The sequence below is a fragment of the Opisthorchis viverrini genome (assembly GCF_000715545.1).
Source record: "Opisthorchis viverrini unplaced genomic scaffold opera_v5_37, whole genome shotgun sequence".
Lineage (NCBI taxonomy): Eukaryota > Metazoa > Platyhelminthes > Trematoda > Opisthorchiida > Opisthorchiidae > Opisthorchis > Opisthorchis viverrini.
In genome coordinates, this window is record NW_008751693.1 from 957,505 (window position 1) to 981,671 (window position 24,167).

General features: G+C 44.2%; 2 protein-coding genes across 2 annotated transcripts in view; one reads left to right on the forward strand and one right to left on the reverse strand.

The window, feature by feature from the left end:
* T265_02836 (hypothetical protein) lies at positions 1 to 16,873 on the forward strand (the record flags this gene model as incomplete). Its single annotated transcript, XM_009167180.1, has 6 exons — positions 1 to 17; positions 1,137 to 1,289; positions 12,018 to 12,378; positions 12,429 to 12,520; positions 12,544 to 12,726; positions 16,723 to 16,873. The coding sequence occupies 6 exons, from the start codon at positions 1 to 3 to the stop codon at positions 16,871 to 16,873; spliced, it is 957 nt and encodes a 318-aa protein (XP_009165444.1).
* The window catches only part of T265_02835 (hypothetical protein), a gene marked incomplete at both ends in the record, with an annotated part of 22,738 nt that continues 7,532 nt past the window's right edge, over positions 8,962 to 24,167 (reverse strand). Inside the window, 7 exons of the mRNA XM_009167179.1 lie at positions 8,962 to 9,438; positions 11,046 to 11,175; positions 13,213 to 13,410; positions 14,682 to 14,771; positions 14,902 to 15,141; positions 18,538 to 18,693; positions 21,968 to 22,108. Coding sequence (XP_009165443.1) covers positions 9,068 to 9,438; positions 11,046 to 11,175; positions 13,213 to 13,410; positions 14,682 to 14,771; positions 14,902 to 15,141; positions 18,538 to 18,693; positions 21,968 to 22,108 — 1,326 coding nt within the window. The remainder of the gene's footprint in view (positions 9,439 to 11,045; positions 11,176 to 13,212; positions 13,411 to 14,681; positions 14,772 to 14,901; positions 15,142 to 18,537; positions 18,694 to 21,967; positions 22,109 to 24,167) is intronic.

The following is a 24,167-nucleotide window of genomic DNA, read 5'->3' on the forward strand; positions in this document are numbered from 1 at the left end:
ATGACACCGGATGCAGGGTGGGTGCCTAACCATGACAATTTCCACAAATTAGGTCTGACAGAGTGAAATTCAGATGAAATGTTTCCCTACAGAAGTGATTCATCCACACGAACTTGTCAAATTAGTGCTTCTTGTGGTGGCCCTCATTAGGTGTAGGTGAAATTGAACAAACTCCTAGTTTTTTGTGACGAGAATAGCATGTGGGTTAAGAAGCTGAAATTTGGGGAGATATGTGCTGATTGTTTACATTCCGATCAATCTTACCCTCAACTGATTCTATGTGGAATTTTAGACTTTCAGGGCAGTAACTAAACCCTAGATACCATTCAGGGTCAATTGTTTCTCGGGAAAGCCCGGCTAACGAAGCGGGATCCATGTAACCTTGTACTGTTTCATCTTCATCACGTAAATCCCCATCTGCCATCAACAAGCATTTCTTGTTAAAGTCTCTTGATCAGACGACGTTTTCCATATTTAATTTCTCGGGATGCCCTCTGTGGTCGGATCTGTTCTGAGAGTAGGAAGATGTGCTTTTAAAGCGAAGTTCGATTGAGTAGTCAGGATTCCCACCTGAAAGAATGTTGTTTGAATTTCCGGTATGTGGTCGCTTCCAAAATTTCTAATTAGCACCGATGTCACAAAATCAGCTAATTTAGTTCGCCTGCACACAGCGTAATTTTACCCTGTTTACTACCTTACTTCATTTTTACTCTCAGTTTTAAACCCATCATTCTTTTAGGTAATTGTTCGGGGGGGGGGGATTAATCCATTCAGAAAGAATTCGGGTGTTTATTCAGTAACCCAGAGGCTATGTAGCAAATTACACGTAATTTTCTAAAGCTTGGATAACGTCCTGGCCAACAACATATGGCTAGTGTGATAAACGTTCGTCAGTCTGCAAAATATAATTGCTATCTCTCATGAAAACCCATCCCATGCACTTGTTTACTGCTGAGGACAACGCTTTACTTGCAATAAGTACCCTGGAAAAATAAATCGAACAGACCGTAGCTATATACCATCGGTTACCAAGGCGGAGATTATGACTTGAGTTTTTATGGATGGATAGCTAATATTTACTGGTGTCAAGTTTTTTGCACGCACGCATACACCTCCTATTTCTCCATTATTTCCAGATTATACGGCGATAACTTCATCCGATGTCCCAAATCAATGTCCACTATGAATTCGCCTCCATTAAGCCTTTCCATTTTTAGGGAACATCATAACCCTAAAAGCTTAATCTTTTTAAGACCTGAGTCAACACGGCCGAAGCAGCATCCATTCAGGTGAGCTGTCACAGAGTAGTCCAAATAGCACCAAACTTTTGAAACAAGTTTACAATTAACAAGAATGACAACATTGAGCCGACACCCTAGATTGCATCGTCTGACTGAATGTATTGCACGAAATACTGACACGATCCATTACGCAATAGGTCCGGTAGGCAAGCACAATATCTAATACCAGGAATGCAAAACGTAGGTAACCGATAGAACTAAAATCGAACCACGAACATCCAGACTAACGTAGCTAAAAAACCTACGGTCACATCAAGCAGTAGTCTCTTTTAACAAACGAGTCCCTTTTGAAGGGTACCAAACCCACAGTTTTCATAAACTTTCTCTGTCTTTTCCATTGTCACCATTGAACTGCTGAGATCTGTAGGACTAAAATTGTACTAGTCCATCTAACAGATGCCCCGTCCGGATCGGATCGCTACAACTCCACAACCATCAACGAACACAAACGTGAGTTATAACTAGTGCAAATATACTCGGTTTTACCGCTGACAGTGACGAACAGAATGATGACGCATCTCCAATCCTCTCGCCATGATACTAAAACACTCCGATAAAACCGGCTACTTTTAAGAATCCACAATCGTCCATGCGTTAGGAGGAAATTGTGATCGCACGAAAACTTTTAGATGTCCCACTGTATAGGTTGGAAAAATCGACCGAACTGGTGAACGGAGCCGACACCACGTGAAACAGCTCAGTGTTGTAACCATTAATCATCTGAAAATGGGACCTTTGAACATATTTTATGCGTGCTTCACCCTTGGGCTTAAAAGCGGATGATAGTTATTTGTAATGTACTACTCATAAGGTTGCTGAAAATCCATCGACAGCCCACGACCGGTTTCGCCCTTCTTGAGGCTCATCAGGTAGGCGCAGTCCCCGGGTTTCCGTCAACCTTATGTTCTACTTGAAACCAAATTGCGCGAAATTGGCGAATATCTGCAAACTAATTTGGTTCTTTCGAGAGACTCACCTGGAACCCAGCTGAATCTCTCGTTTATGATGTTCTCAGCTGAGAACAATTTGGTTTCAAGTAGAACATAAGGTTGACGGAAACCCGGGGACTGCGCCTACCTGATGAGCCTCAAGAAGGGCGAAACCGGTCGTGGGCTGTCGATGGATTTTCAGCAACCTTATGAGTAGTACATTACAAGATAGTTAATTTTTATCACAGGATTTCACGTACATGTCTTTATAACTTATTCGATTGGTTTAAGCTACTTAAGTAAATAATGGGTAGTAAGAAGATCATTCACAAAGATACTGCAGCGAGACTAAAATCACTTTCATTCACGAATTTTTACAAAGCTGGAAAATCTCAGGGGAGTAACGTGAATTCGGTTATTCCGTGGGCCATCAACCAGCCTTCTAGAGACATTGACCTGCAATAGTAAACAGAACAGAAATACTGAGAATCCGGTTGACATGATTATGCTGACTGGATGGATCAAGGACAAAACAAACCAACCAAGTTAACCTGGAAAACAGCTGACGCGTAGGAAGGAAAACCTATCATGAAATTAGCTCATTTTACAAAGTTGGAGCGTTAGTAGCCGAAAAACTCGACTATTTACATATCCATGTCGGAAATATTGGATTGGCACCTCTCTGGTTGTGATGCAGCCTGGTAAATGTCATGTAACCAAACTAGTATTTGAGTTCCATGCTTCGAGAATACTGTGGAAAAGTGTACCAAAATCTTGATAGAATGCTTGCAGTAGAAGAGGTGAATGTACAAAGTGGCGTCGATATCTGGATTATTTGGAACGGATTCTGGTCAAAGACATGTGGTCTGGGGAAGCATTGCCTATTTAACAGCAAAAGATTCATTACCAGTCGAGGCGACATCATCAGTGCGTTGTTAGTGGAGGTGTGTTGATGTCTGAAGTGCTCCATGAGGGATTCAACTAACCAGCATTAGAAAACCAGGTGGGTCACATCACTTGATGTACGTTCGGGGGCACTCGCAAGTTTAAACCAAACTGTTTGAGGACTAGACTGGGCAAGCCTCCGACCCGTGTGACCTCTGCTGATCTGATTCATTGCATGAAATGGACCGAATGGTGTCTGAAAGTGGTCAATCGAATGACACCACAATCGCCCATAGGTTGTGTCGCAAAGCATTGGAAACAGCCAAGGAGGTTAGTAGGCAGTCACTTGACCACTACTTGTGTTAATAGATAGGGCACATGAGAACCCTGAAATTAGTCAATCCAGCAACCAAGTATACTGGGCATTGTTCTTGTCCTGTACCACTTGTTAAGCTATCATAATTTCCATGGCAATTTTGTTTTCTTAGAGACTCCAGTTTCTCCCATTTGAGCCTTATCAAGTCACCTTGGCTTATGCTGTATGGATTAGACCAGCCAACACGGTCGTGTTTTCCAGACTTACATTATTTGTCTGATCTCTTTATATTTCAAAGCGAACGTATGCAAGTACTGACTGAGGATACACGAAATAACCGGATTAGAAGTGCTCTTGCGTGATGTCGCGCTTTGTTACCACTTTGGAAATCACGTGCCCATGAAGCAAGATATGAAGACATACACAAAATATGCTTCGACAAAAGGTTATCCTCGTGTGACAGCGCTGATCATCCTTATTTAAGACAACACACTGTTGGTGCAGCTCCATGCAACTTGAGGTTCACCAGGCTGTGGGCTTTTTCGGCGTCACAGAATAGTGGTTCTCCACTACGGACAAGCTTTTATTGAAAACGACTTCTTACTAGTCCAGGGCAGCCTCTGATGGGTTTTAGGACGCCTTCAGTCCACATAGTAGGCCCGTTCTTGAAACGAAACCTAGTTAAAATAGGCGAAATGCACTCATTTGCAAACGGATTTGGTTTTTCGAGTGAATCACCTGAAACCCAGCTGAATCTCTCGGTTTCCAGGCAACTGAATGTGTTGCACAAGGCCGCCTAATGTTTCAGTCGCTACGATATTCGAGATATCGCGATACGTACATATATATATATATATATAAACTAATTTATATATATATATATAACCTTATGACTAGTTAAAATCGCTTTAAGCAAATAGGAAACACCCAATAACCTCACCAGCAATGAATCAATACAGGCTGCGTTGTTTTGGCATCCCATTGTTGGATATGTTACGACTGTGGTAGAACACTGAAGTTAAAAAAAGACCATTCACCAAGCACACTAGATGCTATCGGTCTTCCGAACCCAATAGGATCGGTGAGAATGCATCTTGCTTGACGGTGATCACTTCTGATGCTGCCTATATGGTTATATTTATGGCTGGTAAACGATGGGAACGATGGTAAACTAGGGACTACTTACGATCGCAATTCGAAAAACAAATAACGGTCCCTGGAAATTCAGTAGACAGTTGGCCCAACAGACCAGCCTATCTATTTGGTCTGTAACCCAATCGCATTTCCAACTGCGGTGTGCACTCCTATAAATGAACATAGTTTTATGATAAGCTTCGTTCCTCCTCAACCGTCTCTGGTCTGTTGAGTTACTCCTGCGTTTTCACTGTAGCCACGATCCTTTCTAGCACTAGACCGCTGTATTTGGCTTTCACCACCAGTACAGGGATCAGTCAGGCCAAGCCAATAAGCCAACAACCACTGAAACGATACTCATATAGGTATTATAGTTCGAAGTATTGCTATGACCGTCTGAATGGACAGCTTACACCTAGAACATCGTTCTTCAAAAGATGCACAAGAATCAATCACCACTGATCAGCATGGTTCCGGGCGAATGGAACCTGGTTATGGTCGTTTAACTTATTTCATTAATCCAATGACAGCCTTGTTCGAACTCTCAAAGTCAGCAGTATTCACCTTTATCTCCACAACCATGCCAGTTCGTATCACCAGGCGGAATCTTTCCCATTGTTGTAATTTCGTAGCTAGATACCCAACGAATACTAAGAGGAGAAGTATCCAACCGTAATGAAGAGCGTGAAAACCATGTTTATTGATCTTCCAAGCAATGGTATGCGCAGAACTCTGTTACCTAAACGAGCCAATGGAGCAGTACCTTTTCAGTGTCTTATGCCTCCAGCATCTGTTTAAGAGTGTTTTTCACTGAACTATGAGTAAGCATCCAGTGATTATCGATGGCATTTGTACTGAGTGCTCAAAGGCCCATTTGGGTAGCAGCACGTACCGCCGACCCACAACTTGTGGCAATATGACTCTCGAGCTTCATAATAGAAATGGGTGAATTCGGTTTCACAGTGTGACCGTTCGGAATCGAGTTTCGACAAGGTCCAGTGTGACTTGATTTGGGACGACCAGGAGACGCGTCCGATGGACGCGTTGTCGATTTTCCTACACTCGCAATTCAACAATGAAAAATGCCCGGTAACTTAAGGCTGCAGAAAGCCTGAAGCGAAGTAGATAGTGAAGTTTATTTTTGAACACTGATATACCATTATCGGTAGCAGATCCTTGCTTCCCTAAAAACATCACGCTTCCAGTCCAGATGCAGTAAATCACCACATCGTCCGCTCACAAAGGCTATTTAAAACGCCTGAAAGTAGCTAAACTGTAACAAGCCCGGAACACTTACCATACGATGCAAGTGTTGATAATCTCCCCAATGCAAAGGAACACCTATCCAGCAGACATTTTGTTATCACCATGTTCCCTAATTCTAAGATAGTCTGACAACGTATGGTCATCCGCTTTACTTCAAAACTATCGAAGCTAGAGAACCCACGCTAGTGTTTTTTGGGTGACACTAAAGCTGGCACATTTGTAAACCACACGGGGTGCGATCGAACTGCGATCCGCTGAACATGACATCCTCGGGGCAGCTTCTCAGTCGGTAAAAAACAGTCAGGGCAGTGACAGACACGCACTGGAAGCTTTGTGTTAACAAGTCTTTTGCTATGGAGTTGTTTCTTTTTACCCACGAGTGGCATCTACGCGGCTACACACCGAAGGTTATACCTGCATTGTATGCGCCCTACTGGATCGTATATACCCATGTCACTTACTATTGGCATGTATCTTCCCACGGCCCCTGAAAAAGGCAGTTTTTGAAGCAATGGACTTTGTTTATTGCAGCACCAACACTCCGTCACAGAATTATCGAGTCCCTAAATATACACTGTTTTCCTAATTTATATAGTCGGACCGGGAGATGTCAACCTTAGTACGTCATATGTTACCCCTTTATATGTGGTTGAACTTCACTTTGCCCTACGCGGCTCTATAAGCCTCTGAAAACCACCCTGAAATGTCGCACGTCGCAGTTCGTGGAGAACCGCTCTTTGCANACACGCTCCATGATTACTGTTTTGAAGAAAACCTCATGTCGCTAACATAACTGCATGATAGTTGAGATCATTTTCAGCCTTCCATTTATCAAAGGAATTTCTGAGATATATCGACTGTCCCGCAACGGTCGCGCTGAAAAGCTGGGCGCAAAACTTGCTCATTAGGCCTTTTATAGACAACAAAATGTGTCATCTGACTTCACATGAACAAAAATAGACTTGGTTTCCAACAGTTCAATGCCTCATACTAGAAAGCAGTATTGAAATCAGTCAATGCCCTATAAACAGAACGTTTCTCTGCACCCGTCCAAAAAAACTGTCATACCTGTAGTAGTGCTAAAAATGACGTTCTGGGGTCTCCATAATTCAGGCACAATACTTCACCCTATTTGGCTACCGAATTATGAGCTTGATGAGACTTGTGAGTGTCGAAGTTCACCAGTCCAGAAAATGCATGTGGTATGCCCTTCAAGTTTTTTGGGAAACTCATCCTAGTGCAAAGAAACAGTGCCGACAAATATATCCATTCTTCTTTTCTGAGTTAACATTTACTGACATCCAAAAAGCAGCTTCACAAGTAAGGTGGGTGTTATCCAGTCTATTTGTAAAAACTTTAATGTCCAATGTAGACGGTATAAATTGGGAACACAGACTACGACAGATGTAACCCTTTCATCTCCGAAACTTCCTCAGAGTTAGTTACTCGCTGCTTAGGTAAGCTGTCCAGAGTGGCTGCACCATGCTCACATACGCACGTCCTTTGGGGTAAACAAAAACTGGATCATCATTATCAATGAGGGCAATATACACGTAAAACGTACTGGTGCTCAACTGCCATACCCGGTTTCATCCGTATTAGATATATGAAATTTGTTATAGCTGACAAAGTATGCGGCATGGAATTACTTATCAGTTTCTGTGGTTTTGTATAGAAAACCTGGCACTGGTACGGAAAAAAACACCTAATCATATGTCCAAAGTATCGCGCACCATAGGTAAGAGTAAAAAGATAGAGTAGAATAACAGGAATGAACACTTTCGGTTTGGAAACCGGAAACTCCTTATCCGTGAAAAGTGAAAGAATTCGGATCATTAAACTGACGGGCTATATCATTTCTTGATGGAATGATGCTCTTCAGGTAAAGTGCTATATGCTCTTCAGGCAAAGTGCTATCACTGATGGAAGCTTCGCAGACAGAAGGAAAGTCGTTTTGGTTGGGAATATCTACCTTTTATTCATCTCACTTTCTAAAGCATCCGGGTTGCACATCACATTTGGCTGGAACGAAAACAATAGACCGGGTCCCTTTGGTATTCTGACACTTCAGGGTTTCGAAAGTTGGCCGACGCAAGTAGCCTTTCTGTGTACACCTCGTTCAATAGTTCTGATCAGTTACGCCCTAATATTACGTGCAAACGATTGTCCCTCTTGACTTTCCTAGTAAGGCGTGGATGGGTTTTCACAATTGAAAAAACTGATTAAATCAGTGCAGGCATAGAGGTGAGCACATACATTGACAGTACCAATACTACATGGTCTTTGTGCAGCACTTTCAGTTAAATACCAAAAATACTACAGAAGGTACTCCCGTTAAAACTTCCTCAATCTGCAGACGAGTGTCTGGACCCAAATACGTCTCGTCTGCTGTTCAAGAAAGAAACAAGACATGAAAATTCGGGGATTATACTGACTAGTGTATCCCAAGAAGAGAAGCTGGTCCGCGCTTTCATAAATATTGCTAAGAAGGTAACATAATCTTATTTCCAGCAGGGTCCCATTTAGGTTTTACGCCCAGTGAGTCCAAGTTACTCCTTAGTCAAACTAAGGAAAACATTCTGACATGGCATTTGCCTTAGCCAAGTCAAACTAGCCGCCTAATCCTAGCTAATAGTCTATTTCGATGCTTCTGTATTGTGCTTGCTTCAATGATGGGGCTAATAACTGTAATAATAACAATAATAAGGTAATAATAATAATGGTCCAGTCATAGTGCCTTCTCGGTGCCTAGCTGCCATGCCACCCGAAAAGAAGCATGAGGGAACAGAGAGTGCCACGTTGCTCAAGCCTGAGCAGGAGCAGTAGAGATATAGAAAACGGGTTGGAACCACGGACCATCCGGTCAGTAAGTTCGCAAATTAACAATAGAGCCATCTCGCGCTCCAATAGCCGTACACCAAAAAGACGCTGCTACACACTACTACAGTTTGCGGAGGAAATGGGATAGCTGCACATTTGAGGTTACCCTTCAGTCGTTTTCACTCGGCAAAGTGCTGCTTTAACAGAGGCATACGAAGTTATAAGGAATGACGTCAGAAATGAGGAATTACTCGGAATGACGCCGCTCTTTCTCAGCCTAGTACCCCATTTAAGTGGCCGGAAACAAAAGCGTTCCTCACAAAAGGCTGTATTCCAATAGACAGACCATTAACAACCGGGCGCTGCAGAAGGGATATCGACATGTTTTCATCAAAAACAATAAAAGTGGGATTCACTTAAACTGCACCATCTGTTGCTTGCGATTTCTTCTTTTTCTTTTTCCGTTTTTTCTTCTCCCCACCGCTGGGCGAACAGCTGTCGGAACCCTGACCCTGATTTATGGATGAAGGACTCAATAAGTGTGAATCTCCCTGAGGCTGATCGTTCAAAATGACACTAGTATCTGCGGTAGCTACATCCTCCGATACATGCAAGTTTTGGATTGAACCAGCAACTTCGTCTACAGGCTGTCCGAATGCCTGGTTTGGCTCTTTTGGAGTCTCCCTGGGTGTGGATTTCTTGGGCTTGATTTCCGCTGTGTTGGGGGCGGTAGATTTATCCTGGTCGATAGGTGCGGGGCGTTTAAACGGTATGAGCTCTTGATATGCTGACAAAAAAGAAAAAGGTTAGTACCTCCAAAGCTTTTGAAGGCTACCACTGATATTCAACTAGAAACACGACCCCACTGGGTAAAACTAGGAAAACTGACAGGAATCAATAAATATTCAATAGTCAGCGAGATCATTACAGCCTTTGCTCCAATGGTGACTTCCTTGGGTCGTTTGGTTAAGGTCCAATTAGATTTTTGCGATCATTGCATAATGCTCACAGTTGCAGGAAATGGGCATGGAAGCGAAGGAAAAGAGGAGTAATACGGTGAACGAGTCGCGGTTAATTGGACCACAATACATGGGAGTGAGAAACTCGAAAATAGTGTAGGACAAACATTCTAAGTTATTTTGTCATAACGCAAGGCGATCAGCTCTCACCGAAATTAACTTAGTTGCAGCCTTACGCCCAGATTTTCCGAATCAAAAACTAACTTGATTCTTTCACGAAAATGTGACGTGCAGATGGCGATGGTTGTTACTGGACAGAGATGGAACTTGGGAATCCAATAATGAAAAAAAACTTTCCGCCACGATTCTCTTTTCAGACTCTAGATTTGTTTTGTCAGGCCTGGTCGAAACAAGACGGTAACTCCTATTTTCACAATGGCTTTTTCCCGCGGTCCTGCTCTCCGAAATACTTCAGCATTACGTCCTATGGGTGTTTCGCTATTGCAAGTCCAAAACGATGTTAGTCCGGCGTTCCGGAAAAAAATTAATAACGGACACGCATCGGCAAAGCGAAAAATGACCCCCAAGTGTAAAAAGTTCCTCTAAATACCCGATGACGAAAGTATGGTAATCCTAAGTCTAGCTGACATAAAAAAGAACAAGTGCATAAAAAAGGAGCCGTTAATTTCTCAATGTTTGTTTTTGAAGACTACCAAGATTTGTAGCTCATTTAAGGAGAGATCCATGTCATACAATTGCAGTTCTTCCGTGAAGCCCCAGTATTTATTCATTTCGACAACAGACGTGTGTAGCATCGTGGAAAAATAGGATTGATTCGTCCGTTATGTGCCGGGCAAGCAAGCAATCCCTCTAAGTAAACCGCAACTGTTTTATGCGGTAAGCGGTTAAAAACCGTAACGCATAACAGTTAACCATAGAGCTAACGGGGAATTTTTTAGGTTCACAAGTGAGCAGTTGGTGTGTTGCTAGCAGAATAATCACAGCTTAGTCAGAAGATAGTAAGGAATGTCTCTCTTGTTCCTGTCGCAACGGAAAAATCCAACGCTACAAACAACAAACCAAAAGTAGCGTCAATCGAGGTTTGTTCAAATGACCGCAAAACCACCTCATGCCCATAGTGCATTTTCCATCCCGGGCCCAGCACGTGCTCACTACCGGTTGAGCTCAAATAGCTTTAGAAGTCTACAAAGTTGGTATTAGTGAATGCAGGTAACAAGCGCAGTAAATTTAACGACAATCGAACCAACTCAGTTCACGCTGGCTTTACTGGCTGACAATACGACAGCGAAAAGATGAGCTTCAAAGTCTTCCGTCCACCACAGGTTCCAGGCAACATCTATAAACCTGAGGTACGCTCGAGGGAAATTTAAGTGGACCAAAACAGACTGCTTCGTAATTGTTGCGTGAAGCTTACCATCAGGCATCCAAGGCTTGACCGCTTCGGGGACAATAATGCCCACATCGGTTTGATAGTTTTCCAATATTGCACAGATTACCCGAGTTGTCGCACACATTGTTGCGTTAAGCATATGCACATACTCCACCTGTTAACAATAAAGATGATGTTGAGTGACGTTCGTATAAAGTTGTGAACAGAAAAGGTGGAGGAGAAGCAAACAATATCCATCAAACTAAAAGCAAGTGTTAGTAAATAACCATTGCTGAGAACGTGGAAACTCAACTGGTTTACATGAACCTTGAGTCCATCGTGTACTGTGTTTTAGGTGTTTTAGGTGACAGTCTTGTTTGTTGCTTGGTCAGAGATGGAAATCAGTCAGTAATTGTTGAAAGGGCGATTCGAGTACTAGGTCGCTTGGTATAGATGGATAAGGAAGAGCGATTAGGCACTGCACGCTATCGGAAAGACTCAGAAACGTCACTAGATGCAAAACTTGGTGTGTGGAATCATAATTATTACAGACTGGAAACACGCACTGGCGCACTGCCCGGAGTACAACTAGTTACTCAACTAGGTACATCAATGAATCAGACCATTCTCTGAGAGGTTAACAAAGTCACAAATAAGAATGCAACAGGAAAACGATAAACTTGATTGACGGAATTTGTGGGTTTTTGTCTATATCACATTCGTCCGGACGGTCATCCTATTGTCCTGACACAAGTACTTTACATCTTGACCTCCCCTCGCATTCACCTCAACAAGGCATATAGTTTCTCAGATGCCAGGCAAGGGGTTTCAACTGCCGGAGGATATATACTGCTCGTGAGCTGTAATGAAAACAAGACACCCAGCCTCGTGCTTTCGTTTGTTATGGATTAACCGGAATGATCACACCAGCACCTAACGGATATCTAAAAAGCTAGGATGGTGTGGACGTGACTGAATTCAAACACAGCTATAAAATGTGCTTCGGAAGCGGAACAGGAGCAGCTGCCTACATTGTGTCCCCTGGCGAAAGCGATATCGTGTTTCTGGTCATGATGACCTTCTATCTACTCTGCTCAAGAATTGTGATGGGTTTCGTAGTCAGTACCTGTCTAGCACATTTGGGTCTGTCTGGAAGAATCAGATTGTCCTAGACAACTGGGGTGAGTCAGTAATAATGTTCAATTTCAAAAATGGTACTCTCAGTGAATGTAGTAACCACAGAAGTGTTACTTTGACTCCTGTTGTAACAATGCTTCCGATCTCACTCATTCTTCCACAGAAGGCGAATCCTTGGCCCATAAGCATCAAGCGGGATTTCGATCGTGTAGAGGCTGCGCCGACTACATTCTCACACTCCGTCAGGTGTTAGAGCGAGGTCAACCCACAATCTTGGTATTCCTTAACTAGAAGGGTTCATTCGATTCTGTCGATCTGTCTACCGATTGTCTACCGCGACGAGTGTTGTTCTGTGCCCCTTTCGAAATGGCGGAAACCGCGAGGTGTGCAGAGTATGACTTAGCAGAAGAGTGCGGAAGAGATTACGAAAAGTTTGGGTGCTGTTGGTGTTGTACGCCTTCCGGGATGGAGTTCCCGTTACCCCGCCTGTGCTTGGCTGGAGACCTTGGAAGAAGTGGCGACTGATCGGCATCTATGGCATTCGCGTTGCCATTTTCCTTCCGGATTGTGTGACTGAGTGCTTGGGGATGTAAGCAACTCAGAATGATCGCGACAGGCGATCACCAGGTCACCTCCGTCACCAACTCTTTTCTCTCCTCTTCATTCTAAGGCTTGAAATATAATTAGACAAACTTTGTGGCTGTACGGCAGTGGAGCTTCAGTGTTGACACTGATGTTACGGTCTCTGAAGACGGCGAAAGATGAGTCGTGAAGCACTGGAAGTAGTTAGACATAGTCACTGATGTGCATTTGGCCCTTTTCTCTCTCATTCTAAGGCTTGAAATATAATTAGACAAACTTTGTGGCTGTACGGCAGTGGAGCTTCAGTGTTGACACTGATGTTACGGTCTCTGAAGACGGCGAAAGATGAGTCGTGAAGCACTGGAAGTAGTTAGACATAGTCACTGATGTGCATTTGGCCGCCAGACAAGCAGTTAAGTTCTTAGCTATGGCTTTCAAAACGACTTATTAATTCCTAGCATAACATGACTTAGCAGTAATGATTTCCGCTCACGTTTCTGTTCATCTTCTTTGTTTGTCCGTACCGAATAGCAAGCCGACGGGACTGATAATCGGTACAATTGCTGCAAGACACAAGTTCCCGAAAGGCTCCAGAACCAGGGAACCAGGCTTCCAAATCGTATTTCATGGCTGCCGCATTGTTCAGCTCACCAGACACGATTGAAACTATTCGGTATGGTATTCCAAGTGCCTAGAACAAAAAAGATTGATTACACAGCGAGCTAGCACAAAAATCTTGAGTCGGAAACAGAACAAAATTTCACATACTGCGTTGAGTACCTGTCAACAGATACTTCCATATTGTTCGATTCTGTCCAGAGAGGGTCTGAGCTATTTAATTTGGAAGCAGAAACAAGTCTACGGAGCTAGCATGTGAACATAGTCTATGAAAATTCAGAATCGGTGGGTAATGTAGGGGAAAGTAACTGAAAAAATTCTAAACGAATGTTTACAATCTTCCAAACAGAACGGTAAGACTGATGTCTAATGGTACTCATCTAATCCCACGGCGCCCCAGGTGAGCGACATACCCTCGGCAGTCTGGGATGTCCAGCTTGCAGCATGGAATGTAAATATCAGAAAGTAACTGTTCATCGGTTGGTAAAATTCTAGAACCCCTCTTGTCATCAGTCCATCTATAACCATGCGGGTTTTGCCACGTCGAGATTAGATACCACTCCAGAGTTAGCAAATCACACTGGGACTCTAGAGCATCCATATATCCAGGATCAACTCCTGCTACATTACATTCCACGTCAAAGTAAGAGCGCGTTCGAGGTAGCCAAAAGTCACCTAATCTGACGAGCCTCCCCATCATTCAGAATCAACATCACCTGTTTCAAAGTATGCAAAATCAACACCACAGTAAGTTCCATACGTACTCCAATTCAGGCAGCTTCGAAGATGAATTCTACATACAGTTGCAGCCATTGTCAAACTTTTTTCAGGCATACTATTTTGGACTGGAAATCTCGTATGGGCCAATAGGTTAACTCAACCTAGTACTGGCAACTTCGGTTTTGGCAAGCACTACATCTCTCAATCCAACTTACACCACTAACACTTCCAGCGTCCAAAACGATACCTTATGTGGTACTCAAACGACCGACGAACAGCCAACCGGATCGACTACATACTTCCTCGATCGTGTTGGAAGTCTCTCCTAATACTCATGTCGGAAAGAGAAGAGGGTTAGACTAGATAGTGGTTGACATGGAATTTAAACTCTGCTTGAAAATGCGGCAACAGCGATGCCACCAAACGCCATAACATAGAAATGCTGGAGGGTACAGGGCACTGGCAAACGCAATCAAAGGCGATCTGACAGCCGTTGAAGTTAACTCGGCTACTTTTTGGATTAAAGTGAAAGTCAGTGGTATACAAAACGTTCACTCATTAAGCACATTCAAAGGTGCTGACACTGAAAGATAATATTAATGGTGAAGACCTCCAGGAACTCACCTGATGAAAAGCCTCGGCATTCGCGATCATCTGGTGGAACATCTCCCAGGAAAGGTTGTCATGGGGACTTGTTATACAGAATTGTTCCACCTGGAGTGCAACAAGCGAAGATGGAAATGTGTAGTCTCCAATTGGAAGCAAGACATCTGGTAACAGTTACGGTGAAGGAACATAGCGAAAATCAGGTCCTGCAGACTCATTCACTTATGTCATTACGTACCTTTTCAAACTGGTGGACGCGAAATATTCCGCGCGTGTCACGACCATGGCTTCCGACTTCCTGTCGGAAACAAGTGGAAATACCAGCGTATCGGATGGGGAGTTGATCGGTTGCAAGCCATTCGTCCCGATGGTAAGCTGCTATCGGTTGTTCAGAAGTTGCAATTAAATATTTTTCTTCCTCGTCTGTCGTCGAGGCCCCTTCCGATTTCTTCAACCCACCATCGCGCCTCCCGGTGACCTGCATCGGGAAGAGAATGACCGAGAGTTTTTAAAACGGGTGAAACAGCAACAGCGCAGAAGACGCTGAATTTATAAGATCTATAAAATAATCACACTACACACACATTACAAAGTACTCTGTACATTGTTCCTGGCTAACCCTAGACCAGCAAAGATGACCTACTGTATACACTTATTGCTTATTTCAACCAAAAAAGCTTTGCAGAAGCATCGAAATGTTCCTTCCAGAGGCTTTGATGTATAGTTATCCTTCGACATAGCTAGACAGCAACACATCAGTGGCAGCGAATTTCAACCACGGGCTTTTTGGACGCATGTCGCTAGATAAGTTACATACACTAAAGATAATCACAGTCCATCATCCCGGAGGGCACTCTGTACCGGTCATTTTGGCTGATGCCAATTGACACCAAGATAATCTCGAACAGTAATTTGGAACGTTATCTCTAATTTGGATTGCATGAAGCGAAAAATGACGTTCCGTTGCTTCATAAGAGATAAAAGGGTAGCTAAATGTCACGAAACAGCGTAAGGTCTAAAAAGACGTGAAAACTCCTCAGTAGTAATGGGCGGCTTTCTTCCCTTTGCTACCTTATTCTTTCATTCAGCAGAGGATTAGCGTGCCGGTATCATACTGTAGTGTAAGCCACTTCTGAACTTCTGTGGATATTAAACTTACACCTGAGACAAGGAATACAAAGTTCAATTTAGCATTGCGCGGAAGAATTAGACCCACAACAGCTGGCTGTTAACAGCATAAAAGTAAAAAATGGAATGAACTGAGAGCATCAGAGAATGAACGAGTGTTAGGTAAACAAGTGAACACCGTAGTACAACAGCTAGTAAGGAGCAGGAATGCTAACAATTTGTCTATCTGGAATGTGTGACATGCCTCGAAACTCATGGGGTTTTTGTGTCCAANATGTGTGACAGCCTCGAAACTCATGGGGTTTTTGTGTCCAACCATATAGCTCAACACAACTTCACCTGACGAGTGCTTACCAAGAAATGGATGCAACTTTAGGCCTTGGATCAGCAAGGTGTTTGCTCTCTGCTTATGTCGACAAACTTTCACCCAATAACTGTCCATCTGTAGTAGAGTTTGGTCAGATCGTCAAACGATCGTATTTGGAAGAGTAGCACGGAAATACGTGGAATACACTCACTTCTAAACTATTTTTGTTTCAACAAGAGACAACTGAATCTAATCTGAACCTCTCGTTCATGATACTCTTCAACCGAATGTGTTGCATAAAGACTGTCTCATGCACCGCGTAACACCAGGTCACTTTGGAACAGTTCAAAGCGTATCGAACTCAGCCTCTGTCATATTTAGAACATGCAAAGGGCGGTGATTCGCAAAATAATTGAGAAATGTTTCGGAAAGTTTGTCACAACTTATTTGCCTACGCAAACAAACAAGTATTAGCAAGCTATGGGTCTTAAACCAGGTTTGTCGATGGAATGTTAAAACCAGGTAACTGAAAAACAGCAGGTAGTGAGGATTCACTTCACTGACACCATGCGAATTGTCTACCAACAACACAATTCTCAATATCTTTGTTACCTATTGCCCAAGATTAACAGCTGCACAACCTTTTGAATGGACAGCATGCCAAATAAATTACTGGTACGCTCGGTCAATTCTGAGGAATTTAACAACTGTGTTTTCTATAGAGAAGAATGCCGGTAGCTCAGGTAGCGTAGATGGTCGTTGGCTTGTTCGCTGAGCTGGGCAATTTGGTTGCAAACGTTTCATCACCAATCGAGGTGACATCATCGGTGCGTAGTTGTGCGTAACGTGGTTGCGCTACGCACAACTACGCACTGATGATGTCACATCGATTGGTGATGAAACGTTTGCAACCAAATTGCCCAGCTCAGCGAACAAGCCAACGACCATTAACAGCTGTGTCTAAAGCAGTGATTGTACCGATCGTGACTGCATCAACGTCGGAGAAGCCAGAAGATAAAGGGTGGGATCAGTAAATAGCACTGCCGGCGATTTCACTGCAATACTGCTCAGGTAAACCCTGGGTGGCATTCACAAATGGCTGCTTTTTCGTCCAGTTGCCGGCCAGTTTGACTCCCCAAGGAAAAACATCAGTACCTCCACCCTCTTTCTTTGGTAACCGAATCCTATATGGATTCCAGCAAGAAGTTGAATTCTGTCACGTGATTTACGTATTTGGATTAACCTTAGGCAAGTGAGTGCAGCCTTCACCTGTTTCTCCAATGGAACCAGTACCTCTATACTAAAGGAGCCAGTGATGGTGCTTTCCCCGATGGCTGGATTAGAAAAGGTCGACCCTAAAACTCGCACACTCTGACAACCCAACACTTTAAATCTGAATTGAGTGATGAGCAGCTGGACTGTACACTGGGTAAGGCTGAATCGAACGACAGGAGTGAACAGGCAGAATACGGAATTCTGAGAAGCCAGAGGTTTGATAATATTTTACACTTAAAACTAAGGCTGGTGTATTTTTTGGTGCCCGGGGTTTTCGTTCACGTCGTTGCCCCCACTAAGTTTGATCTGCGGTGATACGTTTCACGGGTTTTGTCATGTTGTTGGTTAGTGGCTGCGGAACAGTCAGATCGTCACCATTCAGGCGGGGTTGGGATTCAGTTAAGTCTACCGTTCGAACTGAATCGGTGTGCAAACGAGTGTAGTTTGAAAATTTCGCCCAACTGGGGTTCAAGTGGAACATGAAGTTGACGGAAACTCGGAGACTGCCTGCGCCTGATGAGCCCCAAAAGTTTGATCTGCGGTGATACGTTTCACGGGTTTTGTCATGTTGTTGGTTAGTGGCTGCGGAACAGTCAGATCGTCACCATTCAGGCGGGGTTGGGATTCAGTTAAGTCTACCGTTCGAACTGAATCGGTGTGCAAACGAGTGTAGTTTGAAAATTTCGCCCAACTGGGGTTCAAGTGGAACATGAAGTTGACGGAAACTCGGAGACTGCGCCTACCTGATGAGCCCCAAGAAGGGCGAAACCGGTTGTGGGCTGTCGAAGAGTTTTCAGCAACCTTGTGAGTAGTTTCCTTTATGAAAATGATCTAAAACTATTAGTCGACCTTCTACCCACCCTTCGGACCGCTTGTTCCGATTGTTCCTGTGGGTTGGTGAGCTAGATTCAGATGGAAATGTGCGGAAGCCCTGCTGATTCAGTGCTCCCTGGAGGGACCCAAGTAGCCCTGAGAACATCGGTGGCTAAACTTGGAGTATTACCAATATCGGAACATAAATCCGATGGATCCCGTGTAGACGTTGTGTAAGCAAGACAGCAACATAGTGTATAAAAAATGGTCTGCCCTATAGCTTTTAGCAAAATCCGAATGGGCGATATCTAGATTTGAACTGGAACATGCGGATAGCTGGGAAAAACATACCTTGTATAGTTCCTCGTCGAATTGACTGAGCTGTGCAACTGCCTGCATAACATCTTTGCACATGAAGAATGGTGTGTACAGTGGAGTGAACCCACGCTCATGTAGCATCTTTAGGGCTAACTGTATGACGGCCTGCTCCAGAAACACTAGAGGCCCCTGCAAGGCAAAGGTATCGTTTGCACTATGAAGCTTGACGTTTGGACAGCAAAGGATATCTTGCACAAAACCAGACGTAGCTACATTGACCTCAAAAGTGGAGCAAAAATTGACGCCATACTTAGTGACAATGAGTCCAAAAAATTTGGAGTTGCTTGGAAACGGGTGAGAAGTCGAAGTTTTAGAAGATACTTGGAATACAGTCGATTGAGTTACGACGGGTCACTAATAAACTATTTTTCCAAAACAATAAACAACCCGTACAGAGAAAACTACGAAACTAATGACAACTACATGGAGGATACGGCTGTATCGCTTCAGCTAGATATTCCTTCGCAAAACAACTGTTTAGAAGTGGAAAACTCAGTGCAAAGCAAGTGGTGCTGAGGGACCACTGCTCTTAAAACCAACACAACGATTTTCAAAAACCCCGCCCTGAAACAGTCACCATCACCATTTCGTTCAGCTACACTGTTTTTTAGTTTGGAGTGCTCCAGATAATGCTGTGAAAAATGTGTGTAACCGGCCACAGTGTAAGCACATTTGTACGGTTAAGCGAACTCGAAATGCATATACAGACTGCAAAGTTGTTCAGGGGGGGGGTTCGGTTAAGGGTCTCTCGTTTATTGATCCATAAAATGTCAAACTTTGTGCAGGTTCGAGGTTCAACAGAAGCAATAATTCCCCACTACCTTATTATAAGGGTCAGTCGAGCATTACTGTGTCCCTATTATTTGGTTGCCTCCTGTCGCCATGCTTCCACCAAGGTCATATGAGTACCTAAACAAAACCGTCACGTAGACTGGAACTTACTCCGGTATAACGGTTTGTATGTCTCCGTGAACTATTGAGCGCTATGCTGGGGATTATCGCTGCGACACGCAGTCTCTCATACGAGGTTGGTCAATAGTCGGAAGTCCGACCAACAAAGTCTCCTGCCCCACCAGTTTGGGGATCGGAACACGTGTAAACTTGTCATATAAAAACGGTGATTCACTGGCATTTCTCACCAAACACCGCTATCTTGCGGCCAGGCTGATAAGGCAAAGGATTTCGCTGAGGACTCTAACTGTCCTTCCGTTCATGTCTTGGCGCCCTGAGAGTATCCCAGGTCACGTACAACCACGATACTTAGTGCTTGAATCTCATAGAAATCTTTCTGAGCATAATCTGGACTGACGAACTGTCAGAGACCAAGTTAAACTTAGCGCACAGACCGTACAAAATCGAAAAAATCGTTCAGCTGCAGTACCCTTCTGGTGCCTGGCTGCCATGCCACATGGAGGCACGAGGGCTGGGATACTGCCAGGTTACCCAAGCCTAGACAGAGGAAGTCGATAGGTAGACTTCGGGTTCGAACCACGGACCTTCTGGTCAGTAAATCTGATCTGCGCTAACTTAGTCCATCTCGCCCCCAAGTACAGACGGTACAGATCGTAAGGCCTGTTTAACACGGAAGGCTAAGGAAATGGAACTGAATTTTGACCCTGGATGGTGAGCCTGAAGCCCCCTACGTTTTCGGAGGTTTATGACTGCAAATCTTTCAAGCGCCAGCGAACGCTCCTGGTCCGGATAACCTCCCATCGGCATTGTTCATGGATGAGAGCGAAGTCTCCACACACCGCCAGGACCTAGGTCAACGCTTCCAAGGTGGATTTGACTCAGAGAATTAGTTTTTTTCTATGTAACACGAGTGCTCAGCAAACATTACCCCAGAAGCACTTGAATATAATACATTCTTCGTATTCTCAGGATCGCAGGCGAGTGACTATACGCGGAGCTCTCCAAAAGCTTCCGTGGCAACAGACAAGGATGCCCACTCCCTCCAATTCTATCAGACACCGTAACCGACGAAACGCCAAGACGAATTCCGGAGAGTCTCCAAAACCTTGGTGTTCAAATAGCTGTCGATCTGCAGTAAGCAGAGGACATCTTCGAAGAGGAGAAAAAGGCGCAGGAAGTTTCAGATAAACTAACCGTCATTCCGTCCTTCGGTACGTGAACTGCATCCACAAAGTATAAGATCATGTCCCTGGATATACAGTCACTGTACGCTGCACTATTCAGGTAGAGGGGGTGGAGGTGGAGGTACTCAAAGTTGTGGAGCATTTTACGTACCTGGAAGTTGAATTAACTCCGACTGAGTGTAACGGATAAAGTCAATGCACAAATCTCAAAGTCTCGTGTCGAGTGTGCTCATTTGAGACATTTATGGTGGCGTGTATCAGGTGCTGGCGTGTGTATCAGGATAACGTACAGGTTGTTTTGTTGTATGTTTGTGAGAAACAGCCTCTGCGGGCAGCCGGAATGAGACATCTTCAGGTCTTTAATAAGCGTTGTCTCAAAACCATAGCACGTGCGGGCTGGTGTTGGTGAATCCACGACGAGGCAATTAGAAAAGGAGTGTTGGGTTGTGCAACGTGGGCTTGTCCGATGGTCAGCCCATGTAGTGCGCTTACCGAACTGACGTTTGCCCAAAAGTGCTGTTTTCCGTGCCCAATTCAAATCAGCGTAAACAGAGTGATGGTCAACCATTAACCGGGTAGAGGGAAACGAAATCAACTGAGAGGAATTTGGGTACTGTCGGTGAGACCCGCCCACCAGGATGGGGTCCACATGACCTTTGTTGTATCTGGTTGGACACGCTGCAAGCTATGGATGGTAATCAGTCTCAATCATTTCTGTCTAGACTGCCTGAATGAGTGTCTGGAGGTGTGGGCACCTCGGAATGACTGTGGCAGGATAGCATGAAGTCTCTTCCTGATCCACTGTTACTCTTTCATCCAAAATAAAGCTCTCAAGTGTATTGTGTTTGTACGGAAGCGGCGCATCAGTGTGGATAATGGTGTTCATATGCCAGTGCCTCAGTCTTCCCGAAGTTGCTCCGGGCACTCCAGAACAAATGGTGTCTATGGTCGAGCTATCCTTTGTGAACAACAAAGTAATCCATACTGTGGCGCCGAATACAGCCGGGCTCAAAGTTCGCGTGAAAAAGTCCAATTCTAAACAGTGTATGAATGCATGGTACAGGTGGAGTCAAGTCTGAGGTGACGAATCATCATCACGAGGACTAATAGTGTCATGCAAGATACCGGTACATAGTACCACCTGGAAGCCTCAGTAGATGGATGGCTTTACGACAAAGTCAACCTCACCTGTTGCTGAAGAAACACTTAGTGTAAACGGATTATATTACAGTAAAGCGATCGTGGATCACAACCACCGACCGACCGCAACTGTGAAGAAAACATGCGACATCCATAAAAAGAGATACCTTGAGGAAATAGCCACGACCACCAGCAACCGAGGCACCACGTTCGCCTTCGAAACCATCAACCATAACGACCAGGTCCACATGAGAGTACTGTTTCCGGAAGTCACTGTTCCCAAATGTGCGGATTACAAGATTATCGTCCTATGATGGATGACAAAAGACGGAGAAAAACAATCAAGCAAATCGGTGTCAAACTTGAGCAGAAGTGAATGGCTAAGGAAAAAAAGTTGCACAAAAAATTACCTCAAAATTAAGAATATTTCCGACATATCCCAAGTGGAAGTGCAGATTATATGGAAATAGTAGCTTTTTTATTGATCAGAATAGCCTCGATCGGGGATGCCTGGGGTTTGGATAACATGCATGATTACGTTTCACGTAATCAACCTAGGTTCTACATGGGACATACTGGACAATAACTGCACAGTAACTGCAACTAAAGTAAGTACATTCATGATTATTAGGGAGCAAATTCATTTGCGGCAAACTGGCTTAATTAGGCAAACCAAAAGTAAAGGTTTTTTGGTGGCGGAGAAGTACCGATAACGGAACTTTCCTACCCTTCACCTGTAGTGACATTCGAATTGGGGATACCATATCCTTTGGGGCAACAAGTAAGTTTGATGTTGACCCATTATGTACAATCCTCCGGCACCTAGATTTACTACAACTCAGTTCTGACTACGAACGTCATTCATAGTGGAACACCCTTATGCACTAAAGGTTAGGGCCTGCCAAGTCCACTATGGGTAGCGCTGACTAAGCGATGAAGTGCTTTGACGGTTGTTACAGTTGCACTTCGAAGACCGTAGCTTCATTGGACAAGTGCAATTGCATACATGAGACAGTCGTCTATCGGTGCTAGAAGATGATCATGTGTCGTTATGAAACCCCCATCTGGGAGTATGACACTAAACAACGACACTGAGATTCTTGGTAAAAACTTTCATAAATCGTTCTCGAGTAAACATCACATATATAACGGAAAAGGAGCACACGAGACATAACCCCTCGCTAAATCATTCAGCTGTAGAACCCTTTCGGTACCTTGCTGCCATGCCAAAAGAAAGAGACGCGAGGGCTGGGATACCACCAGGTTTCCCAAGCCTAGATAGGAGCAGTCAGGATGCCGAAGTTGGGTTCGAACCACCTCCCGATCCGTAAACTGGTGGCTTAAACGGTGAGCTGTCTCAAGAAGGAGAATCACCTATTTCAAGAATAGAGCGAATGTTATCGTGGCGCGACGGTTTGTGTGCCTACGCGACCCACTGAGCCTCATACTGGAGGGTGTCCGTGCGAAACTCAGAGGCTCTCATAAAAGGTTGGTCAATGGTCCGCCGTCCGACCAACAGTCTCCTAGCCCTCCCGATTGGGAACTGGAACATATGTGGCGACTTGTTCGTTGAAAATGGTAACGCACTTGCGTTTCCGAACAAACGCACTGGCCTTCCGATCAGGCTCGTGAGCGAAACGCTTTGGCCGAGGATCCTAATCGTCTTCCTGTCCAGGTCTGACAGCCCTGGCAGTAAACCACCCTACGCACAACCACCATACTTATACATCACCCTAAAGTTTGAGAACGAAGGAGAAGCACAAGACATGTTGAATAAACTGACTGAAATTATACTATCTTTCGGTATGCATCTTGAACCTCCAAGGTGCAAAGTCATGCCTCAGAACGCGCAGTCTCTGAACATACTCCTTACAATTCAACCAGAAGCACTGTAGGTTGTGGAGAAGTTTACATACTTCGGTAGGTGTATAAGCTCTGACGGAAGTGTTTCTGATGAAATCAGGGGGGAATTTCCAAGGTCCGAATCATGGTAATTCGCGTCATTTGTTGCAAATAAAGGGAGCTCAAAGGTCGAGTGTACCAGAATACACCAAGCGCCGTATTATTGTGTGGTTGCGAGATATGGCCTGTGTGGACAGATGATGTAAGGCGTCTGCAGGTCTTTGACCACCCATGCATCAGAGGCGTTGTTTCGTCAGGAAATCCATGAGGTAATAACAAAACGAGTCTTGGGTTGTGCAGCAGGTACTTCGATCGCGGGAAACATCCAACACCATCACCTGCGGTTGCTTGAGCATGTGCGACAAATGCATAAACACTGTCTACCTAGTCGTGTTGTTCTTCATACCTCCTTCGGAATAGTGCGAACCGCAAGGTGGACAACGTATGACTTGACAAATGATGGTG